At 45.0% G+C, this 13,709-nt stretch overlaps 1 protein-coding gene across 2 annotated transcripts in view; it reads left to right on the forward strand.

Moving 5' to 3' along the window:
• The window catches only part of sin3b (SIN3 transcription regulator family member B), a 59,236-nt gene that overhangs the window by 265 nt on the left and 45,262 nt on the right, over window positions 1-13,709 (forward strand). The window contains exons 2-3 of one of the 2 annotated variants that reach the window (XM_043721554.1): window positions 7,615-7,791; window positions 9,198-9,316. In XM_043721554.1, the coding sequence (XP_043577489.1) occupies window positions 7,615-7,791; window positions 9,198-9,316 (296 nt within the window). The remainder of the gene's footprint in view (window positions 1-7,614; window positions 7,792-9,197; window positions 9,317-13,709) is intronic. The other variant, XM_043721555.1, reaches the window with a different exon arrangement.

Genomic DNA, 13,709 nt, shown 5'->3' on the forward strand with positions numbered 1-13,709 from the left:
ATTCCCTAATTCTTTGATCCGTGTTAAAACAGTTGTAATGTTAATATCTAAGACTCTTGTTCTAATAAGTTCTCTGTCCCCATCATGTCATGGATTGCTCATGTCTGATAGTTCAACTACAGACAAAAACAGAAATTGCTGGAGAAACTCAGCAAATCTGTGGCGAAAGAAAAGAGTTAACACGTCAAGTCCAGTGACCCTCCTTCAGTTCTGAAGAAATTTTAACTCTGCTTTCTCTGCACAGATATCAGAACTGCTGAGTTTCTCCAGCAACTTCTGCTTTTGTTTCAGATCTTCAGCATCTGCATTTCTTTGTTTTATTTGAACTATGGATTTATCTCAGTACAATATGGGATGTCAGGGAGTAAGCAATTTTCTCCATGCAGGCTGAAACACTTTGTCATTTAGGGGTCCTTACTCATTTGATTCACGTTGTTTAAGAAACCGTTGGGTTAAAGTTCCTTTTGGGATAATGAGAAAGTTATACTTGTTGGATTGCATTACAAAATTAGTTTGCATCATCACAAACACTACAATGCAAAAGTACATAATGTGTTTCTATTTGTATTAAAAGGCAGCTGTTGGCAATATTTTGAAAGTGATAACCATGCAGCAGAAAATTACTATCTTTGAAAAATATACACGCTTAATATTTATCCAGTCGTTCATCTGTGTGTATTCTGACCATAAATCATGGAGAATGGATTTTACGGAAAACAGTATTATTCAGCTTCTCAGTAAATGCAATACATTTTGAAATGAAGTCTATGCCTAAATTGCTGCATTTGAAGATCTCTTCCTCAGAAAGTGCATACATTTAGATCTGGCCATTTTACATAGAACATAGAAGAATACAGCGCAGTACAGGCCCTTCGGCCCTCGATGTTGTGCCGATCCAAGCCCACCTAACCTACACTAGCCCACTATCCTCCATATGCCTATCCAATGCCCGCTTAAATGCCCATAATGAGGGAGAGTCCACCACTGCTACTGGCAGGGCATTCCATGAACTCACGACTCGCTGAGTAAAGAACCTACCCCTAACATCTGTCCTATACCTACCCCCCCTTAATTTAAAGCTATGCCCCCTTGTGGGTGGGGCCAGTGGGTGGGGCCAGTTTTTGTTGGTGGAGACTCATCTGGATGAATTTCACTTCAAATTGTGTAAAAGGTTGTCGCATATGCAAGTGTAAATGAATTTGCTGTAACTTGCTATGATTTGATTTGCCTGATTTTATTTTTGTGCTTGATGTTAGCTGAGTCCACCTGGTCTCTGGTGATAAAGCTGCTGGAATCCCGGCTTGTATCTGACACTGGGACTTTGGTTTCATATATGATTTTTGGGAATTTTGTTTCAGAAATGTTTCTTGTTTGACAAGGAAGTTAATGTTTCACATAATTTTATTGTTTTCATGCAGATCACTGATGATATATCCATTTATTAAATTTCACAGTGGCCTGTTTGATCTCCCAGTTCTGTTGTGGGTGAATGATGTATAATGGGATTTGAACCCAGGTTCTCAGAGCACTACTTGTTTCCCTGGATTAACACCGCCAGGCCGTCACCTCCCCATGTAGTCTCAACTCCTCTTCACATAATCCTCGACACACTGATCAATCAAAAATCTATCAAACTTAACCTTGAGTAGATTGAGTGAGCCAGGCCCTACACTTTCTGGGTTAGAAAACTGCAAAAAGTAATGACCCAGTAACGTATGACTGGAAGATCCCTTAATTTGAAACTCTGCCCCCCACATTTCCTTCATAGTTTCTCCGCAGTGCGGAAGTAGGCCATTCGGCTCATCGAGTTGACAGTGACCCTCCAGACGGCATCGCTCCCAGACCCACCCCTCCCTCTGTAACCCTGCATTTTTGCATGGTTAATCCATCTAACCTATACATCGCTGGACACTATGGACAGTTAGCATAGCCACTCACGTAATCTGCACAGCTTTGGACTGTGAGAAGAAAACAGAGCATCTAGAGGAAACCCAATCAACCACAGAGAATGTACAAACTCCACACTGACAGTTGGTCGACAGTGGAATCGAACCCAGATCCCTGATGCTGTGAGGCTTTGGAGCTAACCACTGAGCCACCCTCAAGAGGAAAAAAATTCTCAGTATCTACCTTATGAAGCTGCCTCATCTGATTAGCTTGCTGAAATCAAGCCTTGCTATTCCTGGAATTGTCACAAATGTTAAAGATTTTGAAAAGTACACAGAATTATTCAACTGACATGTCTAACTGAGGTCAGCAGAAAGCATAGACCAGGTTTCTGTGCTTAACAAGGATCACTTTGTTTGAATTGGATTACCTACTTTATATGTTGTTGCTTTATTAGGGGAGGCAGTGGTGTCGCAGTGTTATTGCTAGACTATTAATCAAGACACGCTGGCAATGATCTGGGAATCCAGGTTTGAATCCTGTCATGGCAGATGGTGAAATTGAATGGAATTGAATTAAAAATCTGGAATTAAGGGTCTAATGATGACCATGAATCCATTGTTGATTTTGAGGAAAAACCCATCTGATTCATTAATGTCCTCCAGGGAAGGAGATCTGCCATCCTTACCTGATCTGTTGAACATATGACTCCAGACCACAACAATGTGGTTGACTCTCAAATGCCTTCTGGGCAATTAAGGTTGGCCAATAAATGCTGGCCAATGATGCCCACATTCTGTGAATGAATAAAAAATATTACAAATAAACAGACTGCAACTACAGGTAAACAATTATGAACTGTCAACATGTAACTCTACTAGTTAATACCCTAACCCTTTTATAAACTTGTCCTTAGACGCACGTGGTAAGAATCATGGATGTTATGGATACTGGGAAGCAGTTCAGTGATCCCTGTTCACTGGATAAGCTGATTTGGGGCGGCACGGTGGCTCAGTGGTTAGCACTGCTGCCTCACAACACCAGGGACCAGAGTACGATTCCAGCCTTTGGCGACTCCCTGTGTGGAGTTTGCACACTCTTCCCGTGTCTGCATAAGTTTCCTCCGGGTGCTCCGGTTTCCTCCGGAGGTATGCAGGTATGGTGAATTAGCTATGCTAAATTGCCTGTAGTGTTAGGTGCATTTGTCAGAGGTAAATATAGGGCAGGGGAATGGTTCTGGGTGGGTTACTTTTCGGCGGATCGGTGTGGACTTATTGGGCTGAAGGGCCTGTTTCCACACTGTAGGAGAATCTAATCTATAGATTATGGTTCTTGTGCTGACTAGAACGCTGCTTCCACTGGTTTAACAAGAGGCACAGAGTGACTGGTTCACACTTTCAAAAGGTCTCTGATACATTAATTAAATGTCACTGCTTACAACGATTGCTGAAGGAAAGATAATCTGGCTTTCCTCAGGTTTATGGTGGTTTTGACAGAGTGCAGAGAAACTCCTGAGCTGCTGAAGGTATGATGGCTTTTCACATCTTGTTCAAAGTCCCAATCTACTCACCAACCTGAGAACCAATCACATAGTTGTTGACCGGTAGAAGGTCTTTGTCATCAGTAACTTGTCACTGTTCCACAGACCAATTAGTTTGTTGTTGGCTGCATCTCCATTTGGACACACCTTTTGACTTATTGCTTGAATAAGCACTTGTAGAAATGGTGCTTGCAATGAGTGTCAGGTTACTTATATTAAAAAAAAGATCAATGACCCTTCAGCAATTTGTTGATTCTTAAAGCTTACAGTGAGCGATTTGGTACCCTGTCTACAGATTATAAACTTGGATTTCTGTTACCCAAGTATATCACTGGGGTACAGTACTGGTGGGGACAGGTCTGTCGTTGCATAACACTGGGGTACAGTACTGGTGGGGACATGTCTGTCAGTGTATAACACTGGGGTACAGTACTGGTGGGGACAGGTCTGTCGTTGCATAACACTGGCGTACAGTACTGGTGGGGACAGGTCTGTTGCTGTGAAACACTGGGGTACAGTACGGGTGGGGACAGGTTTGTCGTTGCATAACACTGGGGTACAGTACGGGTAGGGACAGGTCCGTCGCTGTGTAACACTGGGGTACAGTACCGGTGGGGACAGGTCTGTCATTGTGTAACACTGGGGGACAGTACTACTGGGGACATGTCTGTCATTGTGTAACACTGGGGTACAGTACTGGTGGGGACATGTCTGTCATTGTGTAACACTGGGGTACAGTACCGGTGGGGACATGTCTGTCATTGTGTAACACTGGGGTACAGTATTGGTGGGGACATGTCTGACACTGTATAACACTGGGGTACAGTACTGGTGGGGACAGGTCTGTCACTGTATAACACTGGGGTACAGTACTGGTGGGGATATGTCTGTCATTGTGTAACACTGGGGTACAGTGGTGGGGACGTGTCTGTCATTGTGTGACACTGGGGTACAGTACTGGTGGGGACATGTCTGTCGTTGTATAACACTGGGGTACAGTACTGGTGGGGACAGGTCTGTCACTGTATAACACTGGGATACAGTACCGGTGGGGACAGGTCTATCGTTGTGTAACACTGGGGTACAGTACCGGTGGGGACGTGTCTGTCATTGTGTAACACTGGGGGACAGTACCAGTGGGGACATGTATAACACTGGGCTGGTGGGGACAGGTCTGACTCTGTATAACACTGGGGTACAGTACTGGTTGGGACATGTCTGAAACTATATAACACTGGGGTACAGTAATGGTGGGGACATGTCTGACACTGTATAACACTGGGGTAAGGTACTGGTGGGGACATGTCTGACACTGTATAACACTGGGGTACAGTACTGGTGGTGACAGGTCTGTCACTGTATAACACTGGGGTACAGTACTGCTGGGGACATGTCTGTCCCAGGATAACTCTGGGGTACAGTACCGGTGGGGACAGGTCTGTCACTGTGTAACACTGGGGTACAGTACCGGTGTGTACAGGTCTGTCATTGTGTAACACTGGGGTACAGTACCGGTTGGGGACATGTCTGTCATTGTGTAAAACTGGGGTACAGTACTGGTGGGGACAGGTCTGTCATTGTGTAACACTGGGGTACAGTACTGGTGGGGACAGGTCTGTCACTGTATAACACTGGGGTACAGTACCAGTGGGGACGTGTCTGTCGTTGTGTAACTCTGGGGGACAGTACCAGTGGGGACAAGTATAACACTGGAGTACAGTACTGGTGGAGACATGTCTGACACTGTATAACACTGGGGTGCAGTACTGGTGGGGACATGTCTGACACTGTATAACACTGGGGTACAGTACTTGTGGGGACATGTCTGACACTGTATAACACTGGGGTACAGTACTGATGGTGACAGGTCTGTCACTGTATAACACTGGGGTACAGTGGTGGGGACGTGTCTGTCATTGTGTGACACTGGGGTACAGTACTGGTGGGGACATGTCTGTCGTTGTATAACACTGGGATACAGTACCGGTGGGGACAGGTCTATCGTTGTGTAACACTGGGGGACAGTACCAGTGGGGACATGTATAACACTGGGGTACAGTACTGGTGGGGACATGTCTGACACTGTATAACACTGGGGTACAGTACTGGTGGGGACAGGTCTGACACTGTATAACACTGTGGTAAGGTACTGGTGGGGACAGGTCTGACACTGGGGTACAGTACCGGTGGGGACAGGTCTGTCACTGTATAACACTGGGGGACAGTACCGGTGGGGACAGGTCTGTCCCTGTGTAACCCCGGGGTACAGTACCGGTGGGTACAGGTCTGTCACTGTGTAACACTGGGGTACAGTACCGGTGGGTACAGGTCTGTCATTGTGTAACACTGGGGTACAGTACCGGTGGGGACAGGTCTGTCATTGTGTAACACTGGGGTACAGTACCGGTTGGGGACATGTCTGTCATTGTGTAACACTGGGGTACAGTACTGGTGGGGACAGGTCTGTCATTGTGTAACACTGGGGTACAGTACCGGTGGGGACAGGTCTGTCCCTGTATAACACTGGGGTACAGTACCGGTGGGGACAGGTCTGTCACTGTGTAACACTGGGGTACAGTACTGGTGGGGACATGTCTGTCATTGTGTAACACTGGGGTACAGTACAGGTGGGGACAGGTCTGTCATTGTATAACACTGGGGTAAGTACCGGTGGGGACAGGTCTGTCACTGTATAACCCTGGGGTACAGTACCGGTGGGGACAGGTCTGTCGTGTAACACTGGGGTACAGTACTGGTGGGGACATGTCTGTCATTGTGTAACAGTGGGGTACAGTACCAGTTGGGGACATGTCTGTCATTGTGTAACACTGGGGTACAGTACCGGTGGGGACAGGTCTGTCATTATGTAACACTGGGGTACAGTACGGGTGGGGACGTGTCTGTCATTGTGTAACACTGGGGTACAGTACCGGTGGGGACAGGTCTGTCGTTGTCTAACACTGGGGGACAGTACCAATGGGGACGTGTCTGTCATTGTGTAACACTGGGGTACAGTACTGTTGGGGACAGGTCTGTCGTTGTGTAACACTGGGGTACAGTACTGGTGGGGACAGGTCTGACACTGTATAACACTGGGGTACAGTACCGGTGGGGACATGTCTGTCGTTGTGTAACACTGGGGGACAGTACCGGTGGGGACGTGTCTGTCATTGTGTAACACTGGGGTACAGTACGGGTGGGGACAATGTCTGTCATTGTGTAACACTGGGGTACAGTACCGGGGTACAGTCCGGTGGGGACATGTCTGTCGTTGTGTAACACTGGGGGACAGTACCGGTGGGGACGTGTCTGTCATTGTGTAACACTGGGGTACAGTACCAGTTGGGGACATGTCTGTCATTGTGTAACACTGGGGTACAGTACTGGTGGGGACATGTCTGTCGTTGTGTAACACTGGGGGACAGTACCGGTGGGGGCGTGTCTGTCATTGTGTAACACTGGGGTACAGTACTGGTGGGGACAGGTCTGTCTCTGTATAACACTGGGGTACAGTACTGGTGGGGACATGTCTGTCCCTGTATAACATTGGGGTCCAGTACTGGTGGGGGTAGGTCTGTCCCTGTATAACACTGGGGTACAGTACCGGTGGGGACGGGTCTGTCGTTGTGTAACACTGGGGTACAGTACCGGTGGGGACGGGTCTGTCACTGTATAACACTGGGGTACGGTGCCAATTTTGCATATTTGAGTATGATACTTCAGGCTTTGTGTCTGCTCCTTCATATAATAAAATGGTGGTTGCTCTGATGGTAACGTCAAATCCATTTGCTGCCTAGCCCTCATAACTACATGTCTGTCACTTGGGTGCAATAGTCACGGGGTCAGGCTATGTGAGTTTGATATGGTGATATTGACGGGAGGCAGGAGAGTGTGCTCACTGAGCACAGAAAACTAACCCTATGCTTGATGCAGAATCTGGGCTGCTTGTGCTGCATTTAAGCAGCCATTTGAGATGAGAATCTAATTGGAATGAGGAGCTGCAGCTCACCAGCACAACAAAGGTTCCAGTCTCTTGTCGTAACGTTGACTCCTTTCATGCAGAGCTTTATGTTCTACCTCAGAAAAGTACCTGCCTTTGTCTTCCCTTCTCTCTTGATTCGCTTACATGCTTCTCTCTTCCTCCCTGCCCTTTAGTGGAACACCCTTTTTCTGTCTTTCTCCAATAGATGCCTGGGGTGACTCAAGGCTCTGACCTGGAACCTCCACCATCCCAAATACCCCAGCGTGGAGGAGTGGCCATGGCCAAGATTCAGGCCCATCTTCAGCAGATGAACCATCAGGTTCAGGCTCAGAGTTTTGCAGTGCAGAAGCAGGCCCAACAACAGCAGTTCCAGAGGCTCAAGGTAAGACTGACTGTCAGATGAAAGGCATGTACGGACAGGCACTCTGACAGTGTCTATTTCCCACCATATCCCTGCAATATATTTACCAGGGGCTGCTGTTCTGGTTTTAGAGAGGTCTTCAGCAGGTCCTCCCCAGTGAAAGTAGGCAAAGGAACTCAATATTCTGAATTTTCAGGATTAACAACATTCCTCTTAGTTTATTTTTAAATTCGACCAACATCTTCAACTGTGTTATCCCAGGATAAGAAGCTGTGGTTTCAGCAAACTTGCATCCTACAGGGAGACATGAAGTGTGCACAGTCTGGATGAGTGTTGAAGAGGAGATCATACTTATAGCTGTCTCCTGCACTCGGAATAAACACTGAACGAGTACCTTGGGTTTGTATTGTTACAATACTTTGTAAGTGCCAGTTTGGAGAAATCTCCCTGTGGATTCAAGGTGATGCGGTGAATCTAACTGGTGATGTAACAACCATTATCAGCAATGACGGGAGGCTATTAAGTGTGTTGCTGGCTGAAAGGGGATTTGCAATCATAATACTGTTTAAAAACTGCATAATGTTTAATTTCAACTCCCTGAAGTAGAGGTGACACTTCCTGCACTCAGTCCCAAAGGGGCATAGAAATGTTGCATTGAAAATTACAGAATATATTGAAGGAAAATGCTTGGACTGAAATTTTTGTTCGAGTGTGTGCATGCTGTGTGCGTGATTATGATACTTTTGGTTTGTTTAGTGTTGATAAAGTATGCCTGGCAGAAAAGACGAACCAGTTCATCGTGCTTGCCCCCAGCCCCTCTTCTGTAATGCATGAAGCATGTTCATTTGACACTGTTTGACCAATAACTAGCCATACCCTGAGAAAAACAAAGGAACCAAATTAAAAATCTGGACAATTCTTCAATAAGCCCTTTGAGTGATTGAAATTTGTTCAGGCAATCAATCACTGACTGTAATTTTACAGACTGTTTAAGTATACTTTACCACTCTTGAATATAAGATGCAATGATTGCCACTGCTCTCATTTGCACATATGCAGATCAGCAGTCACTACAAGAGCTGACAAATTGTTCGTTGGTCCCTGAAGAACTAATTAAGTAATAACCTCGTTCTGTCTTCACCTAGTTTCTGCATGTGATTCCTGCTCTTTCCCCAGACTGAAATAATCTGTTAGGTGAAACACAGTCTGGTCCTTTTAACTATTTTATGCACCTTGATGAAATAGTCCTGAAATTTATTTCGTGTTGCAGAAACCAGAGCCAGGTACCAGGGTTTAAGCCTTAATAGCAGCCAACATTGGAGGGTTAAAGGATTCTAAATATGTTCTAAGAGTTTTGTACAAAAATATAATGTTTTTTTTTGTTTTGTACTGAATAGTCCTGTTAATACAACCTCATGCGTTATTAGTGTGCTTTTCAGGTGGAAGATGCCTTGTCGTACCTGGACCAGGTTAAGATGCAATTCGGAAACAACCCAGCTGTTTACAATGAGTTCCTTGACATCATGAAGGAATTTAAATCACAAAGGTATGTGAATAGGCTGTGTGCATCCTCCCGTCAAACCAACAGCAGCCTGGGGATGTCTATTCCACACTCGGAGGCTGCAACGAGATGCCTTTGGCGTTTTGGCAGTCTGTCCCTTAAAGATTGCGGGAACTGACAGTCCATGGAGTTTGGAATAAATAAAAATGTGCATTTATATTGTGCATTTCATGATCAGACATTTCAAAGCACTCAAGTAAAACAAAGAACTATGAGTGCTGGAAATCTGAAATAAAAACAGAAATTACGAGAGAAATTCAAGGCCTGGCAGCAGCTGTAAAGGAAAAATCAAAGTTAAGTTATTGAGTCCACTAACCCTTTGTCAAAACTGGAATAATTCTGATTTTCTTTCTAGAGATGCTGCTGGACTTGCTGAGTTTCTCCAACATTTACTGATTTAATCTCAATACACTCTACAGCCAATTAAGTGTCTTTGAAATGTAGCTGTTATTGTGAAATAGGAAACACACATAGTAAGATGCACCAAACAACTATATGTTACTGACCAAATAATCTCTTATCTGTGATATTTACTGAGAGCTAAGTGTTGGCCAGGGTACTGAGGTGAACTGTCCCGCTGTTCTTTCAACGAATTTCCTGGGATCTTCAACACAGACGAGATCTCATTAAACACCTCACCAAAAACCCATGTTGTACACCCTCAGTTCTCCACTGTCAGCCTGTGTTTTTTTATACTCCTGAGTATGTTGCTTTTCAGTCTTACATGAGATGTGGCAAATTTGACAAGACCAATATTTATTGCCATTTTTAAGTACCCTTGAAGTAAGTGACTTTCTCGCCATTTCAGAAGACCTTGAGTCACCTGTCTGCCTGAATAGGTGAGGATGACAAATTTCCTTCCCGTAAAGGGCATTAGTAAACCAGTTATGTTTTTACAGCAATCGGCAATCAACATGGCTATAGTGATTGTAATGAGGTGATAGAATATGAGTTCCCTGATTGGGGCTGGTAACTTAGTGCAATCAGGGAGCCCTGGCAGTCAGATAAAAAGGGGAGTGTCAGAGGAACTGATACTCTGGTACCCGATTCTGAATGAGACAATACTGAAGTCAAGGGTTGTTCACATGTAAATAAAGGATGACTTGATGATGGATACTGGCTTCTGTGAAGTTATTTCAATGATCACATTAGACCAGTTTTCTCTAATCATAGATTTTATTGAATTCAAGTTTTACTGTCTGCCATGGTGAGATTCGAACCCATAACGCTAGAACGTTGATGTGGGGCAGTGATATTACCATGATGTCACTCTCTCCTCAAGCAAGAGGCCCTGAGCTTGCTGTGCCCTTTGCTAAAGTTATGGCTGCTCTGATTGTGGTTACTATTTTCCTGCTGACCCCTATACCCTTAACTCCTTTGTCAGTTAAGAATTTATTTAACATCAATTTAAAGAAAAGTCCAATTTAAAACAAAGTGCTAGAGGAACTCAGCAAGCTTGGCAGCATCAGTGGAGAGTGAAGCAGTGAACATTTTGTGCCTAGTATCATTCTTTGGAAGAATGTATTTTATTCAATATTTAAAATAATCAATAACCCACCACCACTGCTGTCTGGGGAAGAAATTTCCATAGAGTCCCGGTTCTCTGAGATAAAGAACATTTTCTTCAGCTCTGTCTTGAGTGAAGTGCTTTTACTTTTAAACTGTCTCTTATAGTTCTAGTCTCTCCCACCCTGTCTAGTCCCCTCACCAACTTGTTTCAACCCCCCTCCCCCTTTTTGTGTTGCTCCAGTCCTGAAAAAAGGTTACACCTGAAATGTCGACGTCTCCACCTCCTGATGTTGCCTGGCTTGCTGTGTCCTTCCATCCTCCTGCTTGTCCATTTGGGTTCCAGAATCTTCAGTTTTTTGTTGCCAAATCTCTCTCTTCCCTCCCCCCCCCCACCTCATCAGTCAAGAAATGTAGAAACAAATTTGTAAGGAAATTTCAGTTATGTGTAAGAATATTAGGGTGGTTATGGTAGGGGATTTTAACTTTCCAAACATAGACTGGAACTGCCATAGTGTTAAAGGCTTGGGTGGAGAGAAGTTTGTTAAATGTGTACAAGAAAATCTTTTGGCTCAGTGTGTGGATGTACCTCCTAGAGAAGGTGCAAAACTTGACCTACTCTTGGGAAATAAAGCAGGGCAGGTGACTGAGGTGTCAGTGGGGAGCACTTTGGAGCCAGCAACCATAATTCATATTAGTTTTAAACTAGTGATGGAAAAGGATAGACCAGATTTAAAAGTTTAAATTGGAGGAAGCTCAATTTTGACAGTATTAGGCAAGAACTTTCAAAAGTTGATTGGGGGCAGATGTTTGTGGATAAAGGGATGGCTAGAAAATGGGAAGTTTTCAAAAATGAGATAACAAGAGTCCAGAGACAGTATGTTTCTGTTAGGGTGAAGGGCAAGACTGGTAGGTGTCGGGATGCTGGAGAAGACTAGAGGAGACGAGACTTTGGTCAAGAAAAGGAAGGAAGCATATGTCAGGTACAGACAGCAGAGATCGGGTGAATGCCCAAAGTAGGAGTATACTTCAGAGGGAAATCAGGAGGGCAAAAATGGAATATCAGATAACTTTGGCAAATAGAGCTAAGTAGAACCCAAAGGGATTCTACAAATACATTAAGGACAAAAGAGTAACAAGGGAGAGAATAGTGCCCCTTAAAGATCAGCAAGACCACAGGAGATGGGGGACATGCTAAACAAGTATTTTGCATCAGTGGAGAAGGATATGGAAGATAGAGAAAATGGGGAAATATGTAGCAACATTTTGAAAAATGTTCAAGTTACAGAGGAGGACATGCTGGACGTCTTAAAATGCATAACTGTGAATAAATCCCCAGGACCTGATCAGGTGTACCCTAGAACCTGGTGGGAAGCTAGGGAAGTGATTGCTGGGCCCCTTGCTGAGATGTTTGTATCATCGATACCCATGGGTGAAGCACCAGAAGCCTGGAGGTTGGCGAACATGGTGGCACTGTTTAAGAAAGGTGGTAAGGACAAGCCAGGGAACTATAGACTGGCGAGCCTGACATTGAAATGGGCAGGTTGTTGGAGGGAATCCTGAGAGACTAGGTTTACATTTGGAAAGGCAAGGACTGATTAGGGATAGTCCAACATAGCTTTGTGCGTGGGAAATCATATCACATTAACATAATTGAGTTTATTGAAGGAGTAACAAAGAGGATTGATAAGAGCAGAGCATTGGGCGTGATCTATGTGAACTTCAGTAAGGTGTTCGACGTGTTTCCTCATCCAGGGTTGGATCACTTGGAATACAGGGCCGGCACAGTGGCTCAGTGGTTAGCACTGTTGCCTCACAGCGCTAGGGACTCTGGTTCGATTCCTGCCTTGGGTGAGTCTGTGTGGAGTTTGCACATTCTCCCCGTATCTGCGTGGGTTTCCTCCGGGTGCTCCGGTTTACACCCATAGTCCAAAGATGTGCAGGTTAGGTGAATTGGCCATGCTAAATTGCCCGTAGTGTTAGGTGTATTAGTCGGGGGAAATGAGTCTGGTGGGTTACCCTTGGAGGGTTGTTGTGGACACATTGGGCAGAAGGACCTGTTTCCACACAATAAGAAATTTAAACTAGCCATTTGGATACAGAATTGGCTCGAAGGTAGAAGATAGGGTGGTGGTGGTGGAGGGTTGCTTTTCAGACTGGAGGCCTCTGACCAGTGGAGTGCCACAAGGGTCAGTGTTGGATCCACTGCTTTTCATCATTTATATAAATGATTTGGATGTGAACATAGGAGGTATAGTTAGTAAATTTGCAGATGACACCAAAATTGGAGGTGTAGTGGACAGCAGATAAGGTTATGGAGAATCGACGTTTCGGGCATAAGCTCTTCTTCAGCAACACATTTTAAAGCTCTGATCTCCAGCATCTGCAGTCCTCACTTTCTCCTAGCAAATAAGGTTATCTCAGACTAACCTTCATCAGATGGGCCAGTGGGCCGAGGAGTGGCAGATAGAGTTTAATTTAGATAAATGAGGTGCTAATTTTAGAAAGGCAAATCAAGGCAGGACGAGTACACTTAATAAAGTCGTAGAGTCATAGAGATGTACAGCACGGAAACAGACCCTTCAGTCCAACCCGTCCATGCCGACCAGATATCCCAACCCAATCTAGTCCCACCTGCCAGCACCCAGCCCATATCCCTCCAAACCCTTCCTATTCAGATACCCATCCAAATGCCTCTTAAATGTCGCAATTGTACCAGCCTCCACCACTTGCTCTGTCAGCTCATTCCATACACATACCACTCTCTGCGTGAAAAAGTTGCCCCTTAGGTCTCTTATATCTTTCCCCTCTCACCCTAAACCTATGCCCTCTAGTTCTGGACTCCCTGACCCCAGGGAAAAGACTTTGTCTA

Source organism: Chiloscyllium plagiosum, chromosome 31 (assembly GCF_004010195.1).
Source record: "Chiloscyllium plagiosum isolate BGI_BamShark_2017 chromosome 31, ASM401019v2, whole genome shotgun sequence".
NCBI classification, from domain to species: domain Eukaryota; kingdom Metazoa; phylum Chordata; class Chondrichthyes; order Orectolobiformes; family Hemiscylliidae; genus Chiloscyllium; species Chiloscyllium plagiosum.